General features: G+C 36.3%; 1 protein-coding gene across 2 annotated transcripts; it reads right to left on the bottom strand.

Moving 5' to 3' along the window:
- Positions 1-1393: 1393 nt before the first annotated feature.
- LOC127786894 (probable serine/threonine-protein kinase PBL19) lies at positions 1394-26011 on the bottom strand. 2 transcript variants are annotated; one of them, XM_052314614.1, is made up of 5 exons: positions 25226-26011; positions 6232-6492; positions 2585-2707; positions 1776-2235; positions 1394-1683 (listed from the first exon to the last, which is right to left on the bottom strand). In XM_052314614.1, the coding sequence occupies exons 1-4, from the start codon at positions 25583-25585 to the stop codon at positions 1789-1791; spliced, it is 1191 nt and encodes a 396-aa protein (XP_052170574.1). In that variant the 5' UTR covers positions 25586-26011; the 3' UTR covers positions 1394-1683; positions 1776-1788. The 2 variants fall into 2 exon arrangements, with proteins under 2 accessions (XP_052170574.1, XP_052170576.1); XM_052314616.1 differs by lacking the exon at positions 2585-2707.
- Positions 26012-26972: the final 961 nt, after the last annotated feature.

Raw genomic sequence — 26972 nt, forward strand, 5'->3', positions numbered from 1 at the left:
GAAATAAATTTGTAAATTAAAAAAAAAAAAACTCAATTCACTCTATTTTTTTAGACAACAAAAAGTACATTTAATTTAGTATAATATTTTAGTTTTTTTTATTTCTTGTACAATGAAATGATTTGGGAGTTATTCACGTGCTCAGCTGAAAATCTTGGAAAGTTTTTACCAACTTTCTAACAATAAATTATCAAGAGACTTGAGTACCATAAGCCCCAATGGTTCTGGAGTAATGACGCACCAAAAATTATTGAATATTAATCAATAATATTGTCCCTTGTAGGACACACCAAAACTTGTAGAGTAATTCCCTTATTTGAAAAATAAAAATAAAAATAAAAATACTATTGATACGTTATAACTTATACTTTGAATTACGTAATTTAGTTAAAATGTTTAAAATATCCCTCAGTCAAAACGGTAAGGTGAAACAGTAAGTGTATCATTAAAATACCCCTCACTCAAGACAATGAGACGACACGAGACGATTAGATGCAATTAGGCGAGATTGTGAGACATAAGGAGTATTTTTATCATTTGTAATATATTACGTAGTTTAAGGTGTAATTTAAAAGATACCAATAGCATAATCCAAAAAAAAAAAAAAAAAATGGGGAGTTGGTCATTTTTAATTACTGAGAAAGAGAGGCACAGCTTAAATTAATAGCTAATTCCAACTCTGATGCTAATGCCACTACTTTTTTTTCCATAAAATTGTCATGTTGGTAGTTGATAGGGCAGAGTGGACTGACCCATCTGGTTGGCAACGACTATTATGCATTGCTATGATGGTGAGGGCATTAATCAATTAAAGATTAATAGACTCCTACTCTCAAAGAGTCTTGATCCTTAATAGCTATTATCAAAAATAATATCCACTGATTATTAGACTATACCTCAGGACTAGGACTGTCGATGAATTCCCCATAAATCTCAATTATCCTCATTTAAAATAAAATACAAGTACAAAAATGAGAAATAAAGGGCACCATTTTATGTGCTTCAAAATTCAATTTAATTGGTTCTATCATATTGAAGGCTCTATCGAATTCCCCTTTCCCTCTTATATTAAAGTCGGTTGATGCAAATGCAAATCAATATTTTAGTAAATCACCTTCAGCCACTGCTGGAATTTAATGTGATGCATGAACACTATATTTCTTTTATCCATTTTTCCTTTTTAATCTATTTCAAATAAAGGGACCAAAAATATAATAAAAAATGACCACAATCAATTATTCTGCCAGGAACTGTTTCCAGAAAAGAGGAAAAATAATTTTTAATGGTTGGGTATCACTTATAATGAACAATACTAATTGCTTGCTTAATGAAGGCCGTGATTAATAGGTCTGGTTTAAATGGTGTAAAACACGTCTAAATTAGCAATAAGCTGTTCAAGTTCCAAATCTAATGATTTACAGTCAAAATGTACACAAAAATCCACTCATGCTACCAAGGTCACTAATGCCTCTCACATTGCCCTCTTCCACAATCAATGACTAACCTCTTACAAAATGAAAAGCAAAAAGAACATCATCATTTCATGAATAATAACGTTTATCACTTGACCCCAAAAAATTACAATAGACGTGTAAAATGCATGAATTTGAGATTCAAACCTCTTAGTCACGAGGTGAACGATTCCTGCTGCTACACATTTGAGGTCCAACCATTTATACCTATCTGTCAAAAGCAGAAGAAACTATGTCAGCTATGTACAATAGTCAAATGGTTCTTTCTCCTCTTTAGGGTTCATAAATTCTTATTTTACTAACCCTCATTGAAGTTTCACTTGGTTGAGGTAACTGGAAAACAGTTTCCATGATTCCCATTTGGGGGCCAGCTTGGGTGCGGATGCTCTGGAGAACTTCTTCCTCCTCCAGAATCTTGTATTGCTTCTTTCAAGCTCTCCACGACTTCAGTCATTGTAGGCCGATATTTCGGTGACCATTTAAGGCAACTATCTGCCAACTTGGCAATCTTCTGAGCCGTGGGAAGAGAATATTGGTTTCCAAGTCGTCGGTCAATGATCCTGCTAAACATGTTGCTGTCTGCTGGGTACCGCTGCACCCATTCCACAAGCCTCTGCTCCATTGGGGGGCGGTCTCTATCCACAGTCCTCCTGCCTGTTAACACCTCATATAGCACTACACCAAAACTATATATGTCACTCTTGAAAGTAAGATGGCCAGTCTCAACATATTCTGGGGCAGAATATCCAAATGTTCCAACCACCTGACATCAACAAATTAGCTAACAAAATCCAAACCATGTTTTCACCAGCACAATTATAATAATCAGTGTAAGCCAAACTAGATCGAGAGAGCCTAAGCTTCTCAAACAGGAACTTCAAGAAGAAAAAAAAATCACGGGAAACAAAAATGAAAAAAAGTTAATGAGCATATCAAATGTCAACAAATGGTTGTCTCAAAATAAAATATTGGTAAAATGATTAAGAAAAAAAAAAAAGTTGGAAGGAGCCAGGATGCCCTTACGCCACATACAACTAAACATTATGTGGTCCTATTTTATACAACTATCCACATTTTTTTTTTGCACTAATATTTATACGCTATCTACTTACATCTGTGGATACATGAGTTCGGTCACCAGTTGGACCTTCCCTAGCAATCCCAAAGTCTGAAAGCTTTGGCTTGAAGTTTTCATCCAAGAGCACATTTGAAGATTTGAAATCTCGATGTATAACCTTCAAGTTTACACACGAAATAATAGCCCAAAATCATATACAGCATTCCAAACAAAGTAAAGAAGAAAAGAAAAACAAAATGAACTCAGAAAGAATGTAGCCAAGACCAAATACATGTGGTGCTATCAATAAAAAATAATTGCTATTTTCTTCCTTCCCATGTCTATGCATATCTAGAATCATGAGCACCTTGTTTCCATTTATAAGTGGCCAGATATACGCCAGGAGTATAAACTGTCATGTACCCAGGGCTAACAAGGGTTGTACTGTGGTTGTTAGGGCTGTGAGGGGTTGTACCTTGGTAGTTATAGAAAAATTGTTCTAGAAGATGGCCAGGTCATTGTACAAAAGGAATCAATTAGTTATACTGCTGTAATTAGTATATAAGGCCTGATTCAGCCTTATCCAAGCATCAGATATCAATAGAAAAATTCCAGATTCCTTCTCAAACACTCTCTCTCTCTCTCTCTCTCTCTCATTCTCTGTTCTTCTATTCGTCCCTACAATTCTTCTCAATTTCTCCCTTAATTTCTTGCCCAATTTTCCCTGAACCAGTGAGAATACCTTATCAGATTCAGAGGTCTGACATAAACATAGGTATATGCATATAGAAGCACTATCCAAAGTGTAATGTGCAATATAAACATATATTTATACACTATCAAATGCACAAGGCACAGAAAGCAGAAGATCACTTGGAAAGCCTCCTTCCTTTCCCTTTTCTCCCACTCAGCAGAGCCTCTCTCTCTCTCTCTCACACACACACACACAGAGCTGGTTGGGGCAAAATGGCTAAGTCTTCCTGTTCCCTTTCTTATGTACATCCTTAAGTTATAAGAGTACATCTTGGCCCTTGATCCTAATTGATCCTATGGCTTAGATTAAATGAAGCCACTTGCATCTTTAGGCTATACATAGTCACCTCACTCTCATGATTACATACCTGTACTAGTTGAACACTCAAGCCATATCTCATGAATACCCATGTCATCACCCATGTTCTTCAACCCCATCCTCTTGTCTTCATTACACTCCGCTCACCCACGTAGGGATGTAAATGGGGTCCCCAATTAACCCCATTTACGTGTTTGTTTTGATAAATTTTCAAATGAGCCTTATACTTATACCTCATTTTTGTTCTTGTTTTCACTTTAAATGGGGTTAATTGGGACACCCAATGGGGACTTATTCACATCCCTACACCGATGCCTCACTATATTCCCTCATATTTGATTCCTCCCATCACATCTAATTCTTGCAAGTAGATTTCTCTTGATTAGCATGTGTCCTACTGTAGCTCACTTTCCACATGGATCCAAGTCCAACCTTCACTATAATTTTATCTATTCATCGAGTTATCCATTTTTCGAGCTGATTGCATCATTGCAATTGCTTTTTAGTGTGATCAAAGCCCAAGCTTTAATTTCATATTTATTCCTTTTATGTTGCTTAAAAACAATTGAAAGTAACCTATTCTCGTGAAGTACAATTAATTCAATCAACTAGTTAACCCAGACTTTGAAATAAACCCGTTCTACTTTTATTCAGTTGACTTAAAATTGGTATTCAGTTTGATGAAACAATAGTCAGTCAATTGAAAAGCCATTAAGTCGATTTAATTAGAGCAGTGAACCTAAAAATCTTAACTGAAACTGCAAATTTGGGTAGTTATTTGAGGGGTCAACGAAGTTGAATTGACCTGAATTCTGAATTTTTTTTCTCTGATATTCTAGAAGAGAGAATACAATAGCTTTTATAGGGGTAGGGGAGAGGAGTTCTCTTTTGGTCTGTACAACAGATAACAACCACTAACCACCCACTGATTTAACAGCCACTAATTGCCAACAAATTAACAGACAACTGCTATAACCAACAACTGAAACAAACTAGCAATAGCTAATTGCCTCATGCTCCTGTTCTCCTGCTGCCACTTGTCAGCAGTTGATTATTTTAGCTAGAATCCGTATCATAAAGATGGTCAGAGAGCTAGAATCCATGTAGTCAGCCCCACTTGGTGGGACTAAGGCTTGATATGTTGTTATTGAAGCACGTATGCTTTTATTTAATCAAACCTGCAAATTATTTAACAACTTCTTTTTGGAGGGAAAACATTTCTAGTGTTTGAAAACTTTAGAATTAATTCTTAGCAAAAATGCCGGAGATGATCCAGTTGCCAATACATTTTTTTGGGTGAAGGAATGATTTCCCCTAATTTCCAATTGCCAAAAAAGTAAAAGGTTCCTGGTGTTTATAAATGACAATGATTTTCCTAGCACCCACCAGCCTATATATGGTTCTTGCTATATGTCAAATTACACTACAGGAAAAGATTTCCCAGCTTGTCACCCACTTTTAGCGATGCCAGTATCAGAGCTAGGGGGAGGAGGTGGGCACAGAGAGAGATGAAAACTGAAATTTGTTCCCTGATATTCCAGAAGAGAATAAAAATAAAATGCTTTTATAGGGGCAAGAAGAGTTCTCTTTTGCAGCGAATTCTCTAACAATCTCTCCAAGTATCTCTACCTACTAGCTAATAGCCAACTAACCAACATAACTGTCAATCTGGACAACAGATAGCAACCCCCAACTAACAACTTATTTAACAGCCAATAATTGCCAACTGAATTAACAAACTGCTATCATAACCAACAACTGAAACAAGATTGTTTTAGCTAATTGCCATTCTCCCACTGCCACTTGTCAGCAATTAATTATTTTGGCTAAAATCTGCATCATAATACACTGTATAATTGTTTTAAAGAAGAAATGGTCATAAATAGATATGATTAAAGAGCTAAAATCCATGTAGTCGACCCCACTTGGTGGGATTAAGGCTGGATATGTTGTTATTGAAGCATGCATACTTTCATTTAATCAAATTATCAAATTATAAATTTAGTAACAAATTTTGGAAGGGAAAATATTCCCAGCATTTGAGAATGCCAGGAAAGATTCTTAGCAAAAATGCTAGAGAAGATCCTGTTGCCAAGAAGTTTATTCAGCGATGGAATGATTTCCCATCATTTCCGACTGCCAAAAATATAAATGCTGGAAAGGTTCTTGGTGTTCATATATGAAAATGATTTTTCCTGGGCAACAACCTATATTATGGTTCTCACTATATGCCAAATTACACTATCAGACAAGATTTCCCAGCTTTTTACCCACTCTTAGCGACACCAATAATTCCCTTATTTTTTTTAGTGATTGGTGTTGTACTCTTTGTGATTTGTGAATATTATTTTTCAAATCAAAGCTAATGAAGATATACAGAAAAAGTAAACCTTTTAGTATCCCTGCCATATCCACACCCTCATTTCTTTCAAATCACTGTATTTGTGACCACAGTCACACTCATTTCCATAAGCGTGCTTCTAACAAAATTGGAATGAACTTGCATCCACAAACAGAAGGCCAGTAAGTTAAGTGTAATGCGCACAGAATTTCCAACAATTTTTATACCTAACACTTTGCAAGTACTAATGTGTGACCAATTGAAGGCAACAAGTTATCAAAAACAGTACCTGGACTTTGAATCCCCCATGCAGGTAAGCCAATCCTTCTGCTGTGCCAAGAATTATTTCTAGTCTTCTTTTCCAAGCCAGAGGTGCTAATGTGCTGCTGAAAAGATGGTCTTCTAAGCTCTTATTGGGCATATACTCATATACCAATAGACAATGTAGCCCTCTTTCCCAATCTTCAGAACAGTATCCTATAAGTTTTACAAGGTTTGGGTGATTGAGAATGCTCAGATATTTAACTTCAGCAAGCCATTGTTTATGTCCCTACAGCAGAAACAAAAATAAGCGTAAGATGAAAATGAACTGACAGTGCAAAAGTAACAAAAAATAAAACGAGTGGGAGTTAGTAAAGCCTTATAATGAAAAATCAAAAGACAACAAAATTCTTTTTACTGAAAATCTATCAAGATGAGAATGGACTCACAGTTTGATTAAATAGCCAATTATGCATCAAATGCTAGCCACTAAACCCTACTTTTTTAAAAGAACTAGCACTTGTTGGAGTATATTTTGCAGAATATTGCCTTTCTTTTCTTCAGATATACATTCAGGCCATGACCGCTGGGAAGGTTAGACAGGAGAATTTGAGCTACAATTCATAATTAGTCCCGGGAATATATGACGCAGTGTATAGCGAGTGTGTAAAGAAACACATGAAAGAAACCCTTGAAAACAAGCTTCAATAGCTGAAGCTTGGCTTTCAAAGAGGCGCGCAAAACTGAACCTGTTTTGCTGAAAAGAAACCCGAATAGACTACTGCAATTGAATTGATAAAAAGTTGATTACGAACCCTAGTTTCTAAGCATATATATATAGTGTTTGGCTAATCCATCTAATACTCGTAAATAAAATTCAACTAGAATCCTAATAGAAGTAAAACCCTTAACAAACATGAAATAGAATTAATATCCTAAAACATATGAAGTATTAAAATACTGTTTTGTTATTGTTTTGCTACTATTTGGGCCGTTCTGGACTGCCTAGTTTAGGTCGGGTCAGCCTTGGGCCGGGTCTTGGACTGGCTGGGTCGTTGGCCTTGGGCCAAGTCTTCAAATAGGAACAGTGACCGCATCATTCACCTCCGCTTGAGAAGAATTCAACATCAAATTATGATCTGGGTATGACAACACAGCGTCCGGCAAATACAAAGAAAAATCTGCACCATTAAAGGTTTTGGAAATACCCATATGATTAGGTAAATCCACATAAATATTCTCATTGATCTTCTTTGTAATCTTGTAAGGACCATACTTCTTTGGGTTGAGCTTGTTGTGCTTTCCTGCTGGAATCATTTCCTTCTTCAAGAATACCATAACTTCATCTCCAACCTCAAATACCTTGTGCTTCCCATGCTTGTTAGCTATTGCCTTGTACTTCTCATTTGCCTTGTGCAACTTTTGCTTGACATCTTCCTGAACCGCTTAAACTTGCTCGGCTAAGTCGCTAACTGCAACACACATCCTCCAATTTCCATCTTTCTTTGGTGTCAATAATTCAGGCACTGCACATGGACTCATACTAGCCTGAATGTGCCATTTTCTCAACAATTCCTCTACTTGCTCTTGCAAAATTTCATTCTCTCTAGGACTCATCCTATAATGCAGTAGGTTAGAAAAACTAGCACCAAGAACCAAATCAATGTGGTGTTCATAGGATATAGCTCATTAGGCAATTCCTTAGGAACCACATCATGAAATTTCTCCAATAATCCTTGCACCTCCACTGGAATTTGATTCACCTTCAGTGGATCACTCACACTCTCGTCCTTTACAACCAACAAGTGAACCTCTCGAGTATCCTTACACTCCATCACAAACTCAGAGTGTTTAAGCGTGATGGTAAGAAAATTCCTCCCCTCCACTCTTGCGAAAATCATTTGAATTGAGATAAATTGCTATTCCATTTTTATATGAAAAATGTCTACAACAACAACAACAACATATTCAGCCTTTATCCCACTATGTGGGGTCGACTACATGAATTCTAGACTTCCATGTATTTCTGTCTCTTGTCATATCCTCATTTAGATCCATATATTTCATATCAAATTTTAATGTCTCTCCCAAAGTCTTCTTGGGTCTACCTCTACCTCTTTTTGTGACTAATTGTTCCATTTCATCAACTCTCCTCACAGGAGCGTCTCTTAGTCTCCTTCTCACATGACCAAACCATCTTAGTCTAGTCTCTCTCATCTTCTTCTCGATTGGCACTACTCCTACCTTATTACGAATAACTACATTTCTAATTTTATCCTTTCTTGTATGTCCGCACATCCATCTTAACATCCTCATCTCCGCTACACTCGTTTTTTGCTCATGCTGGTATTTGACTGCCCAACATTCTGAGCCATACAGCAAGACTGGTCTTATAGCTATCCTATAAAATTTTCCTTTCAATTTTAATGGGATTTTACCATCACATAACACCCCCGATGCATTTCTCCATTTTAGCCAACCTGCCTTAATTCTATGTGCGACATCCTCATGGATTTCTCCATCTTTTTGAATCACTAATCCCAAATATCGAAAATGGTCTTTTCTTTGTAAGATTTGGTCTTCTAATTTTATTATAACATCATCCACTCTTGCATTTTTACTAAATTTGCATTCCATATATTCTGTTTTCTTTCTACTTAATTTAAATCCCTTAGATTCTAAATTGTTTCTCCACAACTCAAGCTTAGTGTTCACTCCTTTTGTTTCATCCACCAACACTATGTCGTCTGAAAATAGCATACACCATGGCACATCTGTCTAAATATCTTTAGTGAGTTCATCCATTACTAGGGCAAATAAGTATGGACTTAGTGCAGAACCTTGATGCAGTCCTATTGTAGTTGTAAATGGTTCAGTATCCCCTCCGCATGTTCTGACCCTTGTCTCTACACCATGATACATGTCCTTAAGGGCTTGTATATGAAAAATGTCTCTATATCTTAAAACCTCCCATATAAGTTTAAGGGGGAGTCTTTTTCAAAGAGAGTCTTTCTATTTGCTGGAAATGATTTATTTCACTCCTATATTGGTCATTTAATATATATGCCTCTTATATGATGAATGGCTATGCATTTGATCTAGTGCTTTGATTGTTTAAATATGAGTGATTACTTTGAAAGATATAGATTGGCTCTGATATGATCATGAGTTTGCAATATGGTATGAAAATGTTTTTTGGCATCTCATGAAAAAGGTTTTTTTTTTTATATATATATGACATGTGCTCAAAAATTATGTTTGATATTAATAATGTCATCTTAAGGGGGAGCTATCTCTAGTTCTTAAATCTATCTTTACTTGGTTATGTTTATCTCCAATTCATTTCTATTGAAAAGATTTTGGTTTAAGGGGGAGATTATTTATTTTAAAGATTTGTGAAATCGTTTGAGATGTTTTTATTTAAAAATGAAGTTTTTCAATCTATGTTGGGGGAGAGTTAAAAAGGGGGAGAGAGATTATCTTTTGGTTTAAGGAGGAGTCTATTTTTTTTAAACGCCTTACCTTTTTGATTTATGACAAAAAAAGGGAGAGATTTATTGAAATTGAAATTGATTTTAAGTTTTGTTATCCTCAAAAAAGGGGAGATTGATGTTCTACCCTTGTGTTTAGTTTTGATGATGAAAAACAATACCTTGTTTTATCCCTAAATCATGAGTCAAGTCTATGGTTTTCAACAAAAATCAATTTTAAGTGCTTTGTTAAAATGAAAACTAAAAAGATTTATGATTTTCTATATTAGTTGGAGATTTGCAAAGTCAAGTATTTAGTCTTAAAAGAATCTCTTAAAATGATTTTCAAATTAGCTTTGAAGTCATTGGTCAACATAAAGCTAAAATTGTTCTAAGGCAAAAGACCAACTTGAACATAAATGTGTTTGATGAAAATCCAATCTTAAGTATGAAAAATCATTTATGTTAATCTCATACTTCAAAATGAGCTTTCATATTTTGAAATGTGCATAAAAGGTTTTGGCTTGAAACTTAATCGTATAAAAAATCTTTTAGTTCATGCATCATGTCTTGAAACTCGTTTTGATAACATTTCAATATTTTTTTTTCTAAGTCTAGAAGACTAGCACCTTATAAGGAGACATATATGAAAATGTTTCCTTTTTAGAAAACTAACTCCCAGTAATTCAATAACTAACATTCATTAGTGATAAAATGATTTTTAACGATTTTTTCAAGAAATAGAAAGTGTATATCTTGGAGGTGGTAAAATCGCAAAATCCTAAGTTCCTACTAAAATCCAAATTCTACTTTTTTATTCTTATGGATTTTGATTTTTTTGATATTTTTATTGAATTCAAATGGGGGGTACTTTCTTATTTACATTTATGTATTAAAGTAAATGGAAGGTAAAATATAAATTAAACAAAATGAGGACATTTACTTCATCTGTCGACTGTGTGATATGTTGTAAATATGTTGTAATGTTGTCAAGCTTCATTTTGTTGAAAATCTTCTTCATCTGTCGACTGTGTGATTCAATCTGTCGACTATGCCCATAAATAGTCGACTATGTGCTTAAGGATAGTCAACTATGCCTATTGTTCTGTCGACTATATTTCATTCTGTCGACTATTGTGAAAGGATAGTCGACTATGCTATTTATTCTGTCGACTATGTTTGTACATGATATTCAAAATTTTCTTTATAATTTTTGATCTGTCGACTATGTAAAAGGATCTGTCGACTATGAGAAGTTTTGGTTGAGCAATAGTCGACTATGCTTTTCTGTCTGTCGACTATGGCTAGTTTTATTTGATAAAATAGTCGACTAACCTATTTTCTCTGTCGACTATGTGTTTCACAGAAACTTACAACGGCTAGTTTTTTAATCTCCAACGGCTAGTTTCTCATTCTCCAACGGTCACAAACGGCTTCATTTCTCTTCAATCTTGTGGGAAGCTTATAAATACAAGTCATGGATGATCAAGAAAAGGCTAATGGACGAGAATAAAATAATTTGAGCTTACTGTTACTCTCGTTTGTATTTACAGTGATTGGGCTTCAATTTTTTCTCTCTTCAAGGCTTTGATTTTAACTTGTATTAATTCATTCAAGCCTTGTTTTCTTTGTGAGAGAACTTGTAACTAAGAGTGCCAACTCTTAGCATCTCGTTTACATTTGTATCACTTTTATTTTCCTAGCTTTGTGCTAGAGGACTTGCTTGTATAAGCAAGAGGTTGTAATTCCTAGTCTTGGACTAGAGGACCTACTTGGTTTAAGTATGGGGTTTTAGTGGATTGTTTGCAAAATCCTTAATGAAGAGCTAAGGTAGTGGATTAGGCTTGGATTAAGCCAAACCACTATAAATCCTTGTGTCTCTTGTGCTTGTGCTTCTTAATTTATTTATCTTTCCAAACATTTGATTTTTCCTCACTTGGTTCATATGTTTTTCTTTGTAAACTTACATCTGTCATTTTATACGCTTCACGTTTTTAAGTCCTAAAACCTCAATTTGTATCAAAAGGTTTTTCAAGTTTAAATAAAATTTTAAAATAACCAATTCACCCCCCCTCTTGGTGTGTGCCATAGCACCTCCCGTTCTAACAATTTTCCACCATAGGTAACAAGGTATAACGCACACCCTATTGCTCAAGTTAATATGTGTTCTTCCTATCCGAGTGCTTAGCATCCACATCAAATTTCCAAGGCCTACCAAATAAAATATGGCAAGCATCCATATCAACAAGATCACAATAAACTTCATCAAAGTACTTACCAATAGAGAAAGGCACCCTGCAACGTTCATCCACACGTATGCCACCAACTTCTTTGATCCATCCAATCATGTAAGGGTTGGGATGCTTTTCAAGAGTTAGCTACAACTTCTCCACCACATCTCTTCCTATGATGTTCTCCTGACTTCCACTATCAATAATCAGCTCAAAGATCTTCCCCTTCACCATACATCTCATGTGAAAAAGCTTATGCAGCTGAGTAGTATCTTCATTCTTTTGAGACAACATTAACTTCCTCACTACACATGTATACTCTTCATGCCCATACTCTCCTTGATCTTCTTCAACATCTTCCTCCTCCCTTTCTACAATATTAATAGTATTTCTCTTTGGACAATCACTGGACCTATGTCCAACCTCATTGCACTTGAAACACTTTAAAAAAACAAGCTTTGCATAAGGATTAGTGGATTTTGGAATATTAGAAGTAGTACCTGAAGTGTTTCCTCCCATTGTAGCCTTATTAGGGTTGACTGCATTAGGTGGATTGGAAGGTTGCACTCCTTGAACTGACTTGCCTCTATCAAAAGTTGTTTGTTTATTGCTGGAAATATGCTCAAATTAAGGAAGATTTGTCCTTGATCCTAGAATATTCTAGAATTTAAGTTTTATGTAAATATAGTAAGTCAAGGATGTAGGTTAGGATGCTGTCAATATTTAGTTTATTTTCTTCCTTTTTTGTTTATAATCCTCCCCTTAAAAGAGGATGTTGTTCTTGCTCATTGTAATCAATTAAGACAAATTGTCTTTGATTATTTCTAAGATGGTATCAAAGCAGGATTAAATCACAGCCATCCATTCCGTGTGAGACCCTACTCGCGACCGCCTGTGCCTCTCTATTGGCCACTGACGCTCGAATTCGGCAACTTTCAGCTCTTCCCAGCCGTCGTCGAGCTCGAATCTACTGGTCGCGGCCACCCAAGGTCGTCCTCTTTGTCGCTTCCTCCATTGTTAACCGTCAGGTCACTTTCTACCTCCTGCGAGTGCAAGTTTCTGCTGGGCGAGTGTAAGTTCACCATTTAGGACGGTGACGCCCACTCTGATTGGTTTGGCTGTGTTTGCTTCAACCACCGCCAATTGCTCGCAGCCTCTCTGCCTTGACCGCCTACTGCTTGCTGGCATCTTACATCGGCAGCCACCTCCCAGATCTTGGTAACCCTGCTTTTCCTTCTTGTTTTTCCACTCCCAACGTGATAAGTTATGTCGGAAGTCACTTCTGAAACCACCCTAAACCTTGCCGCTGCCATCCAAACAAAAAATCCAGCGACCCAGCCAAACCATTCTAACACCCATTCTGTCCAAATCACCACCATTCGTTTAAATGGTGATAATTTTCTTCGTTGATCTCAATCTATCCAAATGTATATCCACGGGTAAGGAAAAATTAGCTACATTACTAAAGACAAGAAGGAACTTGCAGTGGATGACCCAGCACACTCCGTTTGGGATGCTGAAAACTCTATGGTCATGACATGGCTGGTCAATTCCATGGATTAAGATATCAGTTCCAATTATATGTGTTATCCTACTGCAAAGGAATTATGGGATAATGTAAATCAGATGTACTCTCACCTGGGTAACTAATATCAAGTTTTTGAGTTGACTCTAAAGCTGGGAGAGATTCGGGAAAGAGATATTCTGTTACTAAATACTTCCATTCATTGAAGAGATTATGGCAAGATCTTGACCTCTTCAACACTTATGAGTGGAAATCTACTGAAGATTGCAACCACCACAAGAAAATGGTTGAAGATGGCCGTATTTACAAGTTTCTTGATGGCCTTAATATCGAGTTCGATGAGGTGTGAGGAAGGATTATTGGCCGATCTCCCCTTCCTCCTATTGGTGAAGTATTTGCTAAGGTTAGAAGTGAAGAAAGTCGAAGGAGTGTCATGCTCGACAAAAAAACTACTGGTGAGTCAATTGAAAGTTCTGTCTTGTTTACTGATATTGTTGCCTACAAAGCTGCAAATTACCAGCGTAGGAGCAATGAGTGGCCTTGGGTCTGATGTGACCATTGCAACAAGCCACGCCATACTCGTGAGACTTGCTGGAAAATTCATGGCAAACCTGCCAATTGGAAGAGCAACAAGCAAGGGCACAAGAGCAGTAATCGTGGGGTCCCTACTGTGAATAAGGTTGACACAGGTCCCTTCAACAACGAACAGATTGATCAACTTTTGAAGCTGTTACAATCCAATTCCTCATTTGGTATTCCTAGTATTTCCTTGGCACACACAGATAGAAAACCTAAAGCTCTTTCTTGTCTACATTCCTCTTCCATGGGTTATTGATTCCGGAGCCTCTGATCATATGACTAGTTCTCCTTATTTATTTAATACCTATTCTCCTTGCTCTGGTAATGAAAAAATCAAATTGCTGATGGTAGTTTTTCATCTATTGCAGGAAAATGACTTATTAAACTAACCGCGAAAATTAATCTCCACTATGTTCTTCATGTTCCTAACTTGGCCTGCAATCTTTTGTCTGTTAGTAAACTTTACAAAGATTCTAATTGTCGTGTTACGTTCTTTGAATCCCATTGTGAATTTCAGGACCAGAACTTGGGGAAGATGATTGGGCGTGCTAGGATGATTGAAGGTCTTTACTACTTTGATGAAATTTCTTCTGGTAAAAAAAAAGCTCAAGGCTTTAGTAGTACTAGTTCAATTCCTGTTCAAGACACAATTATGCTATGGCATCTTAGACTAGGACATCCTAGTTTTGCCTATATGAAACGTTTATTTCCTGAATTATTTAAAGGAATGCATTGTTCTTCTTTTTAATGTGAAAGTTGCATCTTGGCAAAAAATCATCGTTCTACATATTTACCAAAACCCTACCGAGCATCCAAACCTTTTTATATAATTCATAGTGATGTTTTGGGGTCCATTTAAAATTTCTACTCTATCTGGAAAAAAATAGTATGTTACCTTTATAGACGATCATACCCGTTTGTGTTGGGTTTATTTAATGCACAAAAAACCTGAAGTGGAATATTTATTCAAAAACTTTTACACTATGATTGAAAACCAATTTCAAACCAAAATTGGCATTTTACACTCTGACAATGGCACCGAGTATTTCAATGAGCACTTGGGGGATTTTTTGAAAACCAAAGGTATTCACCACCAATCTACTTGTCGGCATACTCCTTGACAAAATGGCATTGTTGAACGTAAAAATAAACAGTTACTTGAAGTAGCACATGCCATCATGCTTTCTATGCATGTTCCAAAATATTTATGGGGTGAAGCTGTTTTGATGGCATCCTATTTGATAAATAAGATGCCTACTAAAGTATTAAAATACCAAACACCCCTTGAGTGCCTAAAAGACATTTTTGCCAAGACTAGATTACATTCAGACCTCCCCCGTCAAAGTTTTTGGATGTACTGTGTATGTTCATATACCTACTCAATTTCGCTCAAAACTTGATCCTTGGGCTGTCAAATGTGTTTTCTTGGGTTATACCTCTTATAAAAAAGGCTATAAATGTTATGATCCTCTCACAAAAAAGATCCACGTGAGTATGGATGTCTCATTTGTTGAAAACAAATCCTATTTTACCAAAAATTCTCTTCAGGGGGAGAAACATAAAGCTGAAGACAATTTTTGGGATGTTTCTGTCCCCCTTCCAAACGCAATCTGTCCTACTCAAGAACCACATACTTCTAATAATGGTCACTTAGGAGATTCTAGTTCTTTTATGCCAAGTAAAGGGGTTTCTCAAGCAGGGGGAGAATTACTACAAACTGATCATCATGATCTAAATTCTAAGCTTCAGGTTTATACCAGGAAGAGATTTCACCAAAAGAACAAAGACTTGAATGTTAATTTTGCACAAAACCAGTCTGAAAACCCGAGAAATGGCACTATAAGTTCACAAAATCCCACTTCAACTTTGAGTCCGCCTCCTTCTACTTTACCTAATAGTTCCCAAATTGATTCTTCAACTATTTCCAATCATTTACCTACTATTTCTGATCTTAATATTCCTATAGCAATTAGGAAAGTGTCAGAAGTTGCACTAAATATCCTATTACTAAATATCTCTCCTACCACAGACTATCAAAGAATCATAAGACTTTCACATCTAGGATTTCACACTTATTTGTGCCAAGGAATATACAAGAAGCTTTGGATGATCCAAACTGGAAATTAGCAGTTATAGAGGAGATGAATGCTCTAAGGAGAAATGGCACTTGGGAGATAATTAACTTGCCCAAAGAAAAAAAAAAAAAAATAGTAGGGTGTAAATGGGTGTTTACAATAAAATGTTAGGCTAACGGGAGTGTTGATAGGTACTGAAGAAATCTTCTTTTAGAAGAATAATACTACATAAATTATTCCCTTGAGAATACCACAGATATATACATAGTAGATCCTAAGAATTCTCTTAAATTTTAGAGATTAGATTCCTACTTTGTAGGATTAAATTACAATAACCTTAAATACAAACAAATCTAATAAAAAGGAAAGATAAGATATAACAACAATATAAATCAAGATAAATCACAGAAGATAAATCAGTCGATAATGAGCTTAGTAACTCAGCAACTCGACTTTCCATCAGCTCGGCCTTCCATCAACTTGGCAGCTCGGCCTCATCAGCTCGACCTTCCATTAGCTCGGTCTCCCATCATCTTCCAACACTCCCCATCAAGCTGAGGAATAGATACAAGTCATTCCCAGCTTGCCAATTAGTAACTCGATCCCTGGCCTTGCAACAGTTTTTGTGAAAATATCAGCCACTTGATTAGTAGTTGGAATGTAGGATAAGCTGATTCCTCCTTCTTCAATTTCCCTTTTTATAAAACTCCTGTCAATTCTCACATGTTTCATTCGGTCATGCTGAACCGGATTCTTCATAATACTGATAGCAGATTTGCTATCATTATAAACTTTTGTTGGTTGAGATAAGGATATCCCCAAGTCTTCCATCATCCTTTCCAGCCAAATAACTTCACGTATCCCTTGAACAATAGCACGAAATTCGACCTCGGCACTGCTTCAAGCCACTACGGATTGCTTTTTGCTCCTCCGAGTAACCACATTACCCCATAACTTAGTGCAATAACCTGAAGTTGACCTGTTATCCTCACGTGAACCAGCCCAATTAGCATCCACAAAACATTCAATTCTTCTTTCATTAGTTTTCCTAAACATCAGCCATTTCCCTGTCGTTCCCTTGAGGTATCTTAGAACATGAAACACTGCATTCATATGTTTTTGAGTAGGAGAATGCATGTATTGACTTATGACACTTACTACATAGGCTATGTCTGGCCTTATAAGTGACAAATAAATTAGTTTACCAACAAACCTTTGGTACCTTTCTTTTTAAACAAGAGTGTCTTCTTTTTCTTCGACATTCCAACCCTTTTCTGGAGGAGTACCAGTCGGTCTGCATGCTAACATCCCAATTTCCTTCAACAAATCAAGTGTGTACTTCCTTTGAGAGATGAATAACCCTTCTTTACTCCGAGTCACCTCCACTCCCAGGAAGTATCTCATGACTCCTAGGTCTTTTACTTCAAATTCAGTTTTTAATTACTTCTTCAAATTTTCAATTTCCTGTAAGTCATCACCCGTCACAATAATGTCATCAACATAAACAATTAATATGGCATTTTTACCTTCTACTATAGACTTTATAAACAGGGTATGGTTAGCTTACCCTTGCTTATATCCCAAACGATTGAGAATCAAGCTAAATTTCTTAAACCAAGCCCTTGGAGACTGCTTTAATCCATATAGGGATTTCTTTAATTTGCACACATTTCCACTGCCAATTTCCTGTTCAAATCCTAGAGGTATTCTCATATATATCTCCTCAACCAAGTCACCATTCAAAAAAGGCATTTTTAATATCAAATTGAAGTTGAGACCAATCAAGATTAACAGCAAGAGAAATTAATACTCGAATTGAGTTGAGTTTGGCCACAAGAGCAAAAGTCTCCTCATAGTCAATCCAATATGTTTTAGTAACCCTTGTGCAACCAATCTTGCCTTGTATCTTTCAACACTTCCATCTGCATTATGTTTTACTGTAAAAACCCATCTACAACAACCCACCCTTTTGTTTGAAGGTAGTTTAACAATCTCCCACGTGTTATTTTTCACCAAGGCACTCATCTCCTCCATAGCTGCAACTTTCCACTTAGGATCACTCATAGCCTCTTGAATTTTCCTTGGAACGACAATGCTGTCAATGCTTGCAACAAATCCCTTGTACTGAGGGGATAACTTAGCATAAGTCAAGTGATTAGACATAGGATACTTGACACAAGATCTTATCCCTTTTCTTAGAGCAATAGGCATAGCCCAATCCAAATTATCACTACTGGTAGACTCATTCTCAATGTTATTTTCTGATAAACCAACATCTGGAAGTGATGATTGGTTTTGCTACCCCTCAGGCCTTTGAACGTCTAGAATACACTTGCATAGGATTTTTAGTAGCTGAATGTGGAGTTGGAACATGAGGTTCAACTGTAGTTTCTGGTTGAGAGAATGGCTGAGAAGATGGATTAGGAGAAATAGGAGAAGAGCTTGAAGGATCTGCCCTTATGCTATCGGAACTTGAAGGCTTGACAGGCGGAGAGGCCAGAAATTCTCCCCCTTGAGAGCATAAGGGCAGAGGAGCATCAAGGGAAGGAAAGGAAATAGGAGTAGAATCCGAGAGGGATGGAGATGCAGCAACTGAAATTAGTGAGGGGTAAAATGATTGGTCTTCATATAATGTGACATCTGTGGAGACCAAGACTTGCCTTTTGAAAGGGTTATAGCATTTGTAACCTTTTTGGGAGGGAGAGTACCCAATAAAGATACATTTAAGGGCCTTGGGGTCCAACTTTGTACGGTTAAGCTGATTATTGTGAACATACATAGTGCAGTCGAAAATTTTTGGAGGAAGAGAATGTAAGTGGCTAACAATTGGGTAGAGAAAACAAAGGACAGCAAGAGGGGTCTGAAATTTTAGGGTCTTTGAGGGAAGTCTATTGATCAAATAAGTAGCCGTAAGAGCTGCTTCCCCCCAATAGAAATGTGGGACATGGGTGGTGAACACCATAGCACGAGCCATTTCTAGAAGATGGCAGTTTTTTCTTTCCGCCACACCATTTTACAGTGGTGTGTATGGACAAGAGCTTTGATGTAAAATGCCATGTTCGAATAGATAATTGGTAAGGTCATGGGAGAAATATTCTCGACCATTATCAATATGAAGAATTTGGATGGAAGTTTGAAACATATTTAAGATGAGTTTGTGAAATTTCTTAAAAATGTTGCAAGCTTCAGATTTTTCCCTCATAAGGTACACCCAACATGCCCTAGAATGATCATCAATAAAGGTTAACCACTTAGAACCAGAAATATTAGGGGTTTTAGATGGTCCCCAAATATCACTACGAACTAAATGGAATGGTTTAGATGGCTTATAGGATTGAATTAGATGAGAAGAACGAGACTATTTGGCAATGGAACATTGTTCACATGAGAAAGTTTGATTTTTATTGATGAAAAAATGCAGATACAAGAATTTAAGATAAGGAAAACTTAGGTGACCTAAACGATTAAGCCACAACAAAATTTTGACATTGGTTGTGGCTGTCAAAATAGCCTTATTTATAGAAGAAAAAATCTTATCCTCTGTCAAATAATAAAACCCATCCTTAGCTTTAGCACTGTCAATCGTCCTCCCCGATACTTGGTCCTAAAATAAGCAATATGAAGGAAAGAAGATCACACAGCAATTCATATCTTAAGTAATCTTATGGACTGCCAATAAATTGCATCTTAAACCAGGAACATGTAAAACTGATTAAAGTTTTAAACCAGAAATACAAACAATTACGTGTCCTTTGGTTGGAGAGGTGGTACCATCAACCATTGAAATGTTTATAGAGTTGTCACAAGGGGTGTATTCTGTCATTGAACAGGCTGAACATGCCATATGGTCGGAAGCACCCATATCTACTATCCATGTATTCATAGAGAGTTTGTTGGAACTTAGAGAATAATGGGGATTATCTTGTAAAGCAATAGCAGCCATAGGAGGACTTGGAGAGGATTCAACAGCTTATACAAAGTTTGAATCTGCTCCTCTGATAGGTTAAGGCTGGTACTACTTCCTGCCTTCTTTGGTGCATCAACTATGTAGGCAGTCCTTCCACTCTCCTTTTTTCCTCTTGGCTTCCAGTTAGCTGGTTTCCCATGAATTTTCCAACATGTTTCTTTGGTATGATATGGCCTTTTACAGTGGTCACACCACTGCTTCTCCCATCCTAGATTTCTTGGTTGACTCTCTTCTTGTTTAAAACTTTCTAAAGCAGAATTTTAGTAAGTTAAAGGGGACTCACCTTGTTGATTTAGCATTACCTTTTTTCGGCTTTCCTCCCTCCGAACCTCAGCAAAAACTTCTCGAAGTGAAGGCAGAAGTTTTGTACCCAAGATTCTGCCTCTTACTTCATCCAAATCATGGTTAAGGCCATGTAGGAAATCAAACACCCGATCTTTCTCAGTCATCTTACTATATTTTGTACTATCCATAGAACATTCTCAATTAATGGTGTAAAACAGATCCATTTCATGCCAAAGTTCAACCAAAACATTAAAGTAATCCGTAACATTTAGATTACCTTGTCGTGTAGTCCTAATGGCAGATCTGATCTCAAAGCATTGAGATGAGTTCTCCAAATCTGAGTAGATGTCTTGGACCGAATCCCATATCTCCTTTGCGGTTTTATAGAATAGGCAAGTTCTTCCTATTCTAGGCTCCATCGAATTGATCAGCCAGGCCATTATGGTGGAATTCTCGGCTTCCCAGGTACCATATGTGGCTGCTATGCTCGGTGGAGAAGGAGTAGAGCCTATTAAGTAACCAGCCTTGCCTTTTCCCTAGATAACCAGCATAACTGACGAAAACCATTCCCTAAAGTTACTCCCATTCAACTTATGGTGAGTAATCTGTATAAGAAGATAATCAATTGAGTTGCTGGAAAGATTTGTTGCAAAATTCGAAGGCGGAACAGACAGATTGATCGGAGAACTTGTGGCAGAAGCCTCGGTTAGAGTGGAATTAGGTTGAGTATCCGCCATTGATGAAACAGGGTGTAGACGGAAGAAACAAATAAAACTGATTGATGAAGCAAAGTGTGGACGGAAAAATAGAATAGAGGTTGCTTTAGGATCGAAGAGCAGGCTCTGATACCATGAAGAAATCTTCTTTTAGAAGAATAATACTCCGTAAATTATTCCCTTGAGAATGCCACAGATATATACACAGTGGATCCTAAGAATTCTCCTAAATTTTAGAGATTAGATTCCTAATTTGTAGGACTAGATTACAACAACCTTAAATACAAACAAATCTAATAAAAAAGAAAGATAAGATATAACAGCAATATAAATTAAGATAAATCACATAAGATAAATCAGCCGATAACGAGCTTAGTAGCTCGACAGCTCAGCCTTCCATCAGTTCGGCAACTCAACCTTCCATTAGCTCGGCCTTCTATCATCTCCCAACAGATACAAAGCCAGACTGGTGGCTAAAGGCTTCACCCAGACTTATGGGATTGATTATCAGGAGACATTTGCTCCTGTTACAAAAACAAACTCTATCAGAGTCCAGTTGTCTCTTGCAGTAAATTCAGATTGGTCTCTACACCAACTTGATGTCAAAAATGCATTTCTTAATGGTGATCTTGAATGACAAAGTATGTAGACTGAATAAATAAACTTGGGAGTGACAAAGTATGTAGACTGAAGAAATCCCTATATGGTCTCAAACAGTCCCCAAGAGCATGGTTCGAATGCTTTGGAAAGGTAGTTACCAGTTATGGCTTCCTTCAAAGTTAGGCAAATCATATTATATTTTATAAACACTTAAAAGATGGTAAAGTTGCAATTTTGATTGTTTATATTGATGACATTATTTTAACTAGTAATAATGAGACAGAGTTAGCAGTCCTCAAGCAGAAACTTGCAAAGGAATTCCAAATCAAGGACCTGGGGATCCTAAAATACTTCCTTGGAATGGAGTTTGCAAGATCCAAAGAAGGCATCTTTAAAGAAGGCATCTTTGTCAATAAGAGAAAATATGTTCTTAACCTTCTTGGAGAAACAGGTTTACTCGGTTGCAAGGTGTCAAAAACTCCCATTGAACCTAATGTGAAACTATATGCTACCAAAGCTGAAGAAGTAAAGGATAGGGAACAATATCAGATTAATCTACTTGTCTCATATGAGAACTGACATTGCTTTTGCAGTGAGTATGGTGAGTCAATTTATGCACTCACCTGGGCCAGAGTATTTTGAAGCAGTCTACAGAATCCTAAGATATCTGAAAGGGACTCCTGGAAGAGGATTACTGTTTAAGAAACATGGCCACCTATAAGTTGAGATCTACACTGATGCAAATTGGGCATGAAGTGTTAATGATAGGAGATCTACTTCAGGCTACTGTTCTTTTGTTGGGGGAAACCTAGTCACCTGGTTAAGCAAAAAACAAAATGTGGTGGCCAGAAGTAGTACAGAAACAGAGTTCGGAGCTGTTGCTCATGGAATTTGTGAGGGAATGTGGATCAAAAGGATACTTAAAGAACTGAAGTTTCCTCAGTCAAAACCTATAAAAGTCCATTGTGACAACAAGGCTGCATTTCTATTGTTCATAATCCGATGTTGCATGATCATACAAAACATATAGAAGTGGTCAAACATTTCATCAAGGAGAAGCTCAATGCTGGAATAATATACATGCCATATCTTCCAACAACTGAACAAATTGCTGATGTTCTAACTAAGGGTCTTCACAAGAAGCAATTTGATAAACTTATTAGCAAGCTAGCTATGGAAGACATCTACAAGCCAGCTTGAGGGGGAGTGCTGGAAATATGCTCAAATTAAGGAAAATTTGTCCTTGATCCTAGAATATTCTAGGATTTAAATTTTATGTAAATATAGTAAGTCAATGATGTAGGTTAGGATGCTGTCAATATTTAGTTTATTTTCTTCCTTTTTTGTTTATAATCCTCCCCTTAAAAAAGGATGCTATTCTTGCTCATTGTAATTAATTAAGACAAATTGTCTTTGATTATTTCTAAGATTTATTGTCATTCTCACTATACTAGCGATAGTTGTCATTGTAGGTTTTCTCACTCAACATGAACTCAGCCTTTAAAGCCAAGTTCCTTGCTTCTTGCACAATCAGGACTATCTAAACCCCAATTTTATCACGAATAGTAGGCTTCAACCAATTCAAATAACGAGCTGCTTATTAATTCTCACTTTTTGACAATTGGTTCCTCTTTGCCAATCTCAGAAACTCAGAAGTATATTCATTCTCACTCCTCATTCCCTGTGCACATCTTTGATAGGATTCAAACATGTATTGTTTATAATCAGGGGGTAAAAACCTACCTCTTAACAATTGCTTCTTTCGTCGCCATGCCTAAACTGGGTGTCGGCCTTCTCTTAATCTCGTCTCTCTCAATCACTCCCACCAAATAGATGCACCGCCCTTTAATCTATAAGCCACTAACTTGACTTGTCGTTCATCTGGGATCTCCATGTATTTGAAAAATCGATCAACCTCAGTAATCCAATCCAAGAACCCCTCAATATCAAGATCTTCACTAAAGGTAGAAATATCAACCTTTAGTTTATACTCATCGTTGCCCCGATGGTTGTGCTGATACGCATTCCTCCTAACCCCGCTACCACCAGGGTTAGCTATTGCTCGACCAAGATCATCCTCTTCATCGCTCTCTTCAATCATTGGTTTTCTAGGATTAACAGGGACATGATTAATGGGTGGTCTTCTTACTCCGGATTGATTCACCCCATTATTCAGGTTCCTATCATCATTAACTCATAGTAAGGTGCCCAATTGGTTGCTGATTTGCTCCAATTGCTACTAGATAGTATGAGTTACTTCCTATTGTTCTTCGATTGCTCTCCAAACCGCGAACAACCCCTAATCATGGTCACGAGACTGGTTGCTACCGTTACCTTTAAAATTATCCATTTCATTAGTTGATTAACCACTCTAATACCACATGACGCAACGTGTAACGAGTGTGTAAAGAAACACACGAAAGAAACCCTTGAAAACAAGCTTCAATAGCCAAAGTTTGACTTTCAAAGAGACACAAAACTGAACTTGTTTTGCTGGAAAGAAACTCGAATAGACTGTTGTAATTGAATTGATAAAAAGTTTATTCCAAACCCTAGTTTCTAAGCATATATATATATATATATATAGTGTTCGACTAATCCATCTAATACTTGTAAATAAAATCCTAATAGAAGTAAAACCCTAACAAACATAAAATAGAATTAACATCCTAAAATATATAAAGTATTAAAATATTGTTTCGCTATTGTTCCGCTACTGTTTGGGCCGTTCTAGACTGCCCAATTTACGTTGGGTCGGCCTTGGGCTGGATCTTGGACGAGTTGGGTCGTCGGCCATTGGTTGGGTCTTCAAACAAGAACAGTGGCCGCATCAATATATGCCCAGTCTCCCAACTACAGATGCAACATAAGTTCTCACATGAACAGATCCAAAATACTCTTGCAACTAAGCATAGCAGTGCTAAATTTTCATTACCCAAAAAGTAAAGCAAAGAAGTTCATTCAGGAAAGAATAGCATTTGAACTTATGCTGGACGGCTCAAGCAAATGGCATAGCCCATGCATACAAGACCATGCTGTATTATTTAAACTTTAAACTATATTACACCATAGGCATTTGTATTACTTGTAAAAAGGGAAAACTCCCATAGCTGGTTTTACACACCTCTTGCTTATATGATCATTGATTTACCAATTATTAATTCTTTCCAAATTATCTGCGAATGACAAGCTACCCAAGCCTTTCTCTTGTCCTCATTACTTACACTGAATGCTATTTCCTTATTGTTGCACAAGTATTTCCAAATTACACGGTTTACACCAGTATGTTCTTAGCTTCAAATAATCATTCCACCAGTCATATCCCTAAAAGGTACATGTGTTCTACAGAAACATATAATGAAATATATAGAAATCACATGAGTTTATACCCTTAACAAGTTTTTCAGGGGGTCACATTTCTTGCTAGTTCAGGAACTAACGATCTTGTCCGAGGAAATTACATTTATGATTGAAGATTAAACTGGATGAATGCGGCAAGAAATTACGAGTTTATTCAATTTGACCGGGAAGCATAATTAGAAAATAAGAAACTGCATGGGTAGAAAAATAATACTTGGAAGGCATGTTGGTCAAGCCTTTTAATGGCAACAACAATCGGATCTCCTTGACCATGAGAAGGACTAACTGTAGCCTTGAACACACTTCCAAATCCACCTTCTCCAATCTTTAGGGACTTGTCGAAAGAATTAGTGGCAATTTTGAGCTCTGAGAAGGAGAAAACCCTCAAATCCCGCTGCTTCTCTTCGAACGTTTCCGTTAAGCTCTTCGGCGGCAAAGACACTGAATCTGCTGAGTTTAAAACCAGATTTGTAGCCGGAGCTTCTGGTTCATTGTTCTGGTTTTTCAACTCAGGCGGTGATTTGCCTTCCAGGGACTTGGAGCAATCTTTGAAAGGAAAACAACAACAATTCATTCTTCTTGTCCTTCTTCAAGCAACTTCTACATTGTTAAACCTCGATTGATGGAATTGGAGCCTGAAAAGGCCTAAAACAAAAGGAAGTGACTGCGATTCTCATATAAGAAAGAAGCGGAATTGGGGTGGAAATAGGGAAAAGAAAACTGAGGAGAGACAACAGTCAAGAAGAGGAATCGGGAGAAATGTCAGTAGAGAATGGCAGGAAAGAGCAAATGCAAACAAGACCCAGTTGGAAAGTGAAGAAGCGATCAACTTGGCTGAATTTGCTGGAGAAAACCCAAAGGAAAACAGAGAGACCATACTGATTTCTACTCAGAAAAGTAAGGAAATTTCTACGCTGGGCCCCGTGGACCGGGCCAGCAGGGGCGGGCGCGTCACTTCTCTTCTCTGCTGCCTCCTCGTCTTCTTCTAGGTACCCAAGAAGAAGACGAGGAGGCAGCAGAGAAGAGAAGTGATTCTCTCTCTCTCAGGCTGTAAGTGGCCGAAAGCATGAAAAAATATGAAGAATAAAATATTTTGTTATTATTATATTTTTTATTATAATTAAATATATATTTACTAAAAATTTGACATTATATTCACTTTCTAATATTTTTTATATTCTCAAATTTTAATAACTTAAAATGTAAAGAAAATTTACTTAAGAATGATTTAAAATTAAAATTTTAATTATCCAACAATCAAAATCTTACATTTTTAACCATAGCATTTGAAATCGTGCTTATACAATCAAAATAATATTTTTTTTCTCAAATGTAACATTTTTCATAAAATTTGTATACTATCAAACACATACTTATATATTATTTATATATATATATATATTTACAACTCCCTAAGATTATTTTAATTGAAAATGTGAATTTTAATTGTAAATGTAAGATTTTAATTGTATTGATAATTCAGATTATTCTATATTTTATTTTATATGTAATATTTTATTTTTAACATATATTGATATTTTTTATTGAGTTATTATAAAAAAAGATTATAAAATAACTTTAGAGACTAGTAAATATACACATAAATAATATGTAAATTTAAAATTTTGTTCTAAAATTGTTAATAGAAGAATTCCATGATAAAAAAGAGTCAACATTTTAATTTTAATTATTTTAAATTATTAAAAGTTGAGACTATAAAAAATATTAAAAAGTGAATATAATATCAAAATTTTAATAAATATATATTTAATTATAATAAAAATTGTATTAATATAATAATAACAAAATATTTAATTCTTTATTTTTTTATATTTTTAAACTAATTACATAGAGAGAGAGAATGGACAATCTACCGTACTAGAGAGAGAGAAAAGAAGGGACACACCTACGACAATACACGTGGCATGTTTTTACCGTCCAACGATTGAGAGGGGAGAATG

This window comes from Diospyros lotus, chromosome 12, assembly GCF_014633365.1.
Source record: "Diospyros lotus cultivar Yz01 chromosome 12, ASM1463336v1, whole genome shotgun sequence".
In the NCBI taxonomy this organism is placed as follows: domain Eukaryota; kingdom Viridiplantae; phylum Streptophyta; class Magnoliopsida; order Ericales; family Ebenaceae; genus Diospyros; species Diospyros lotus.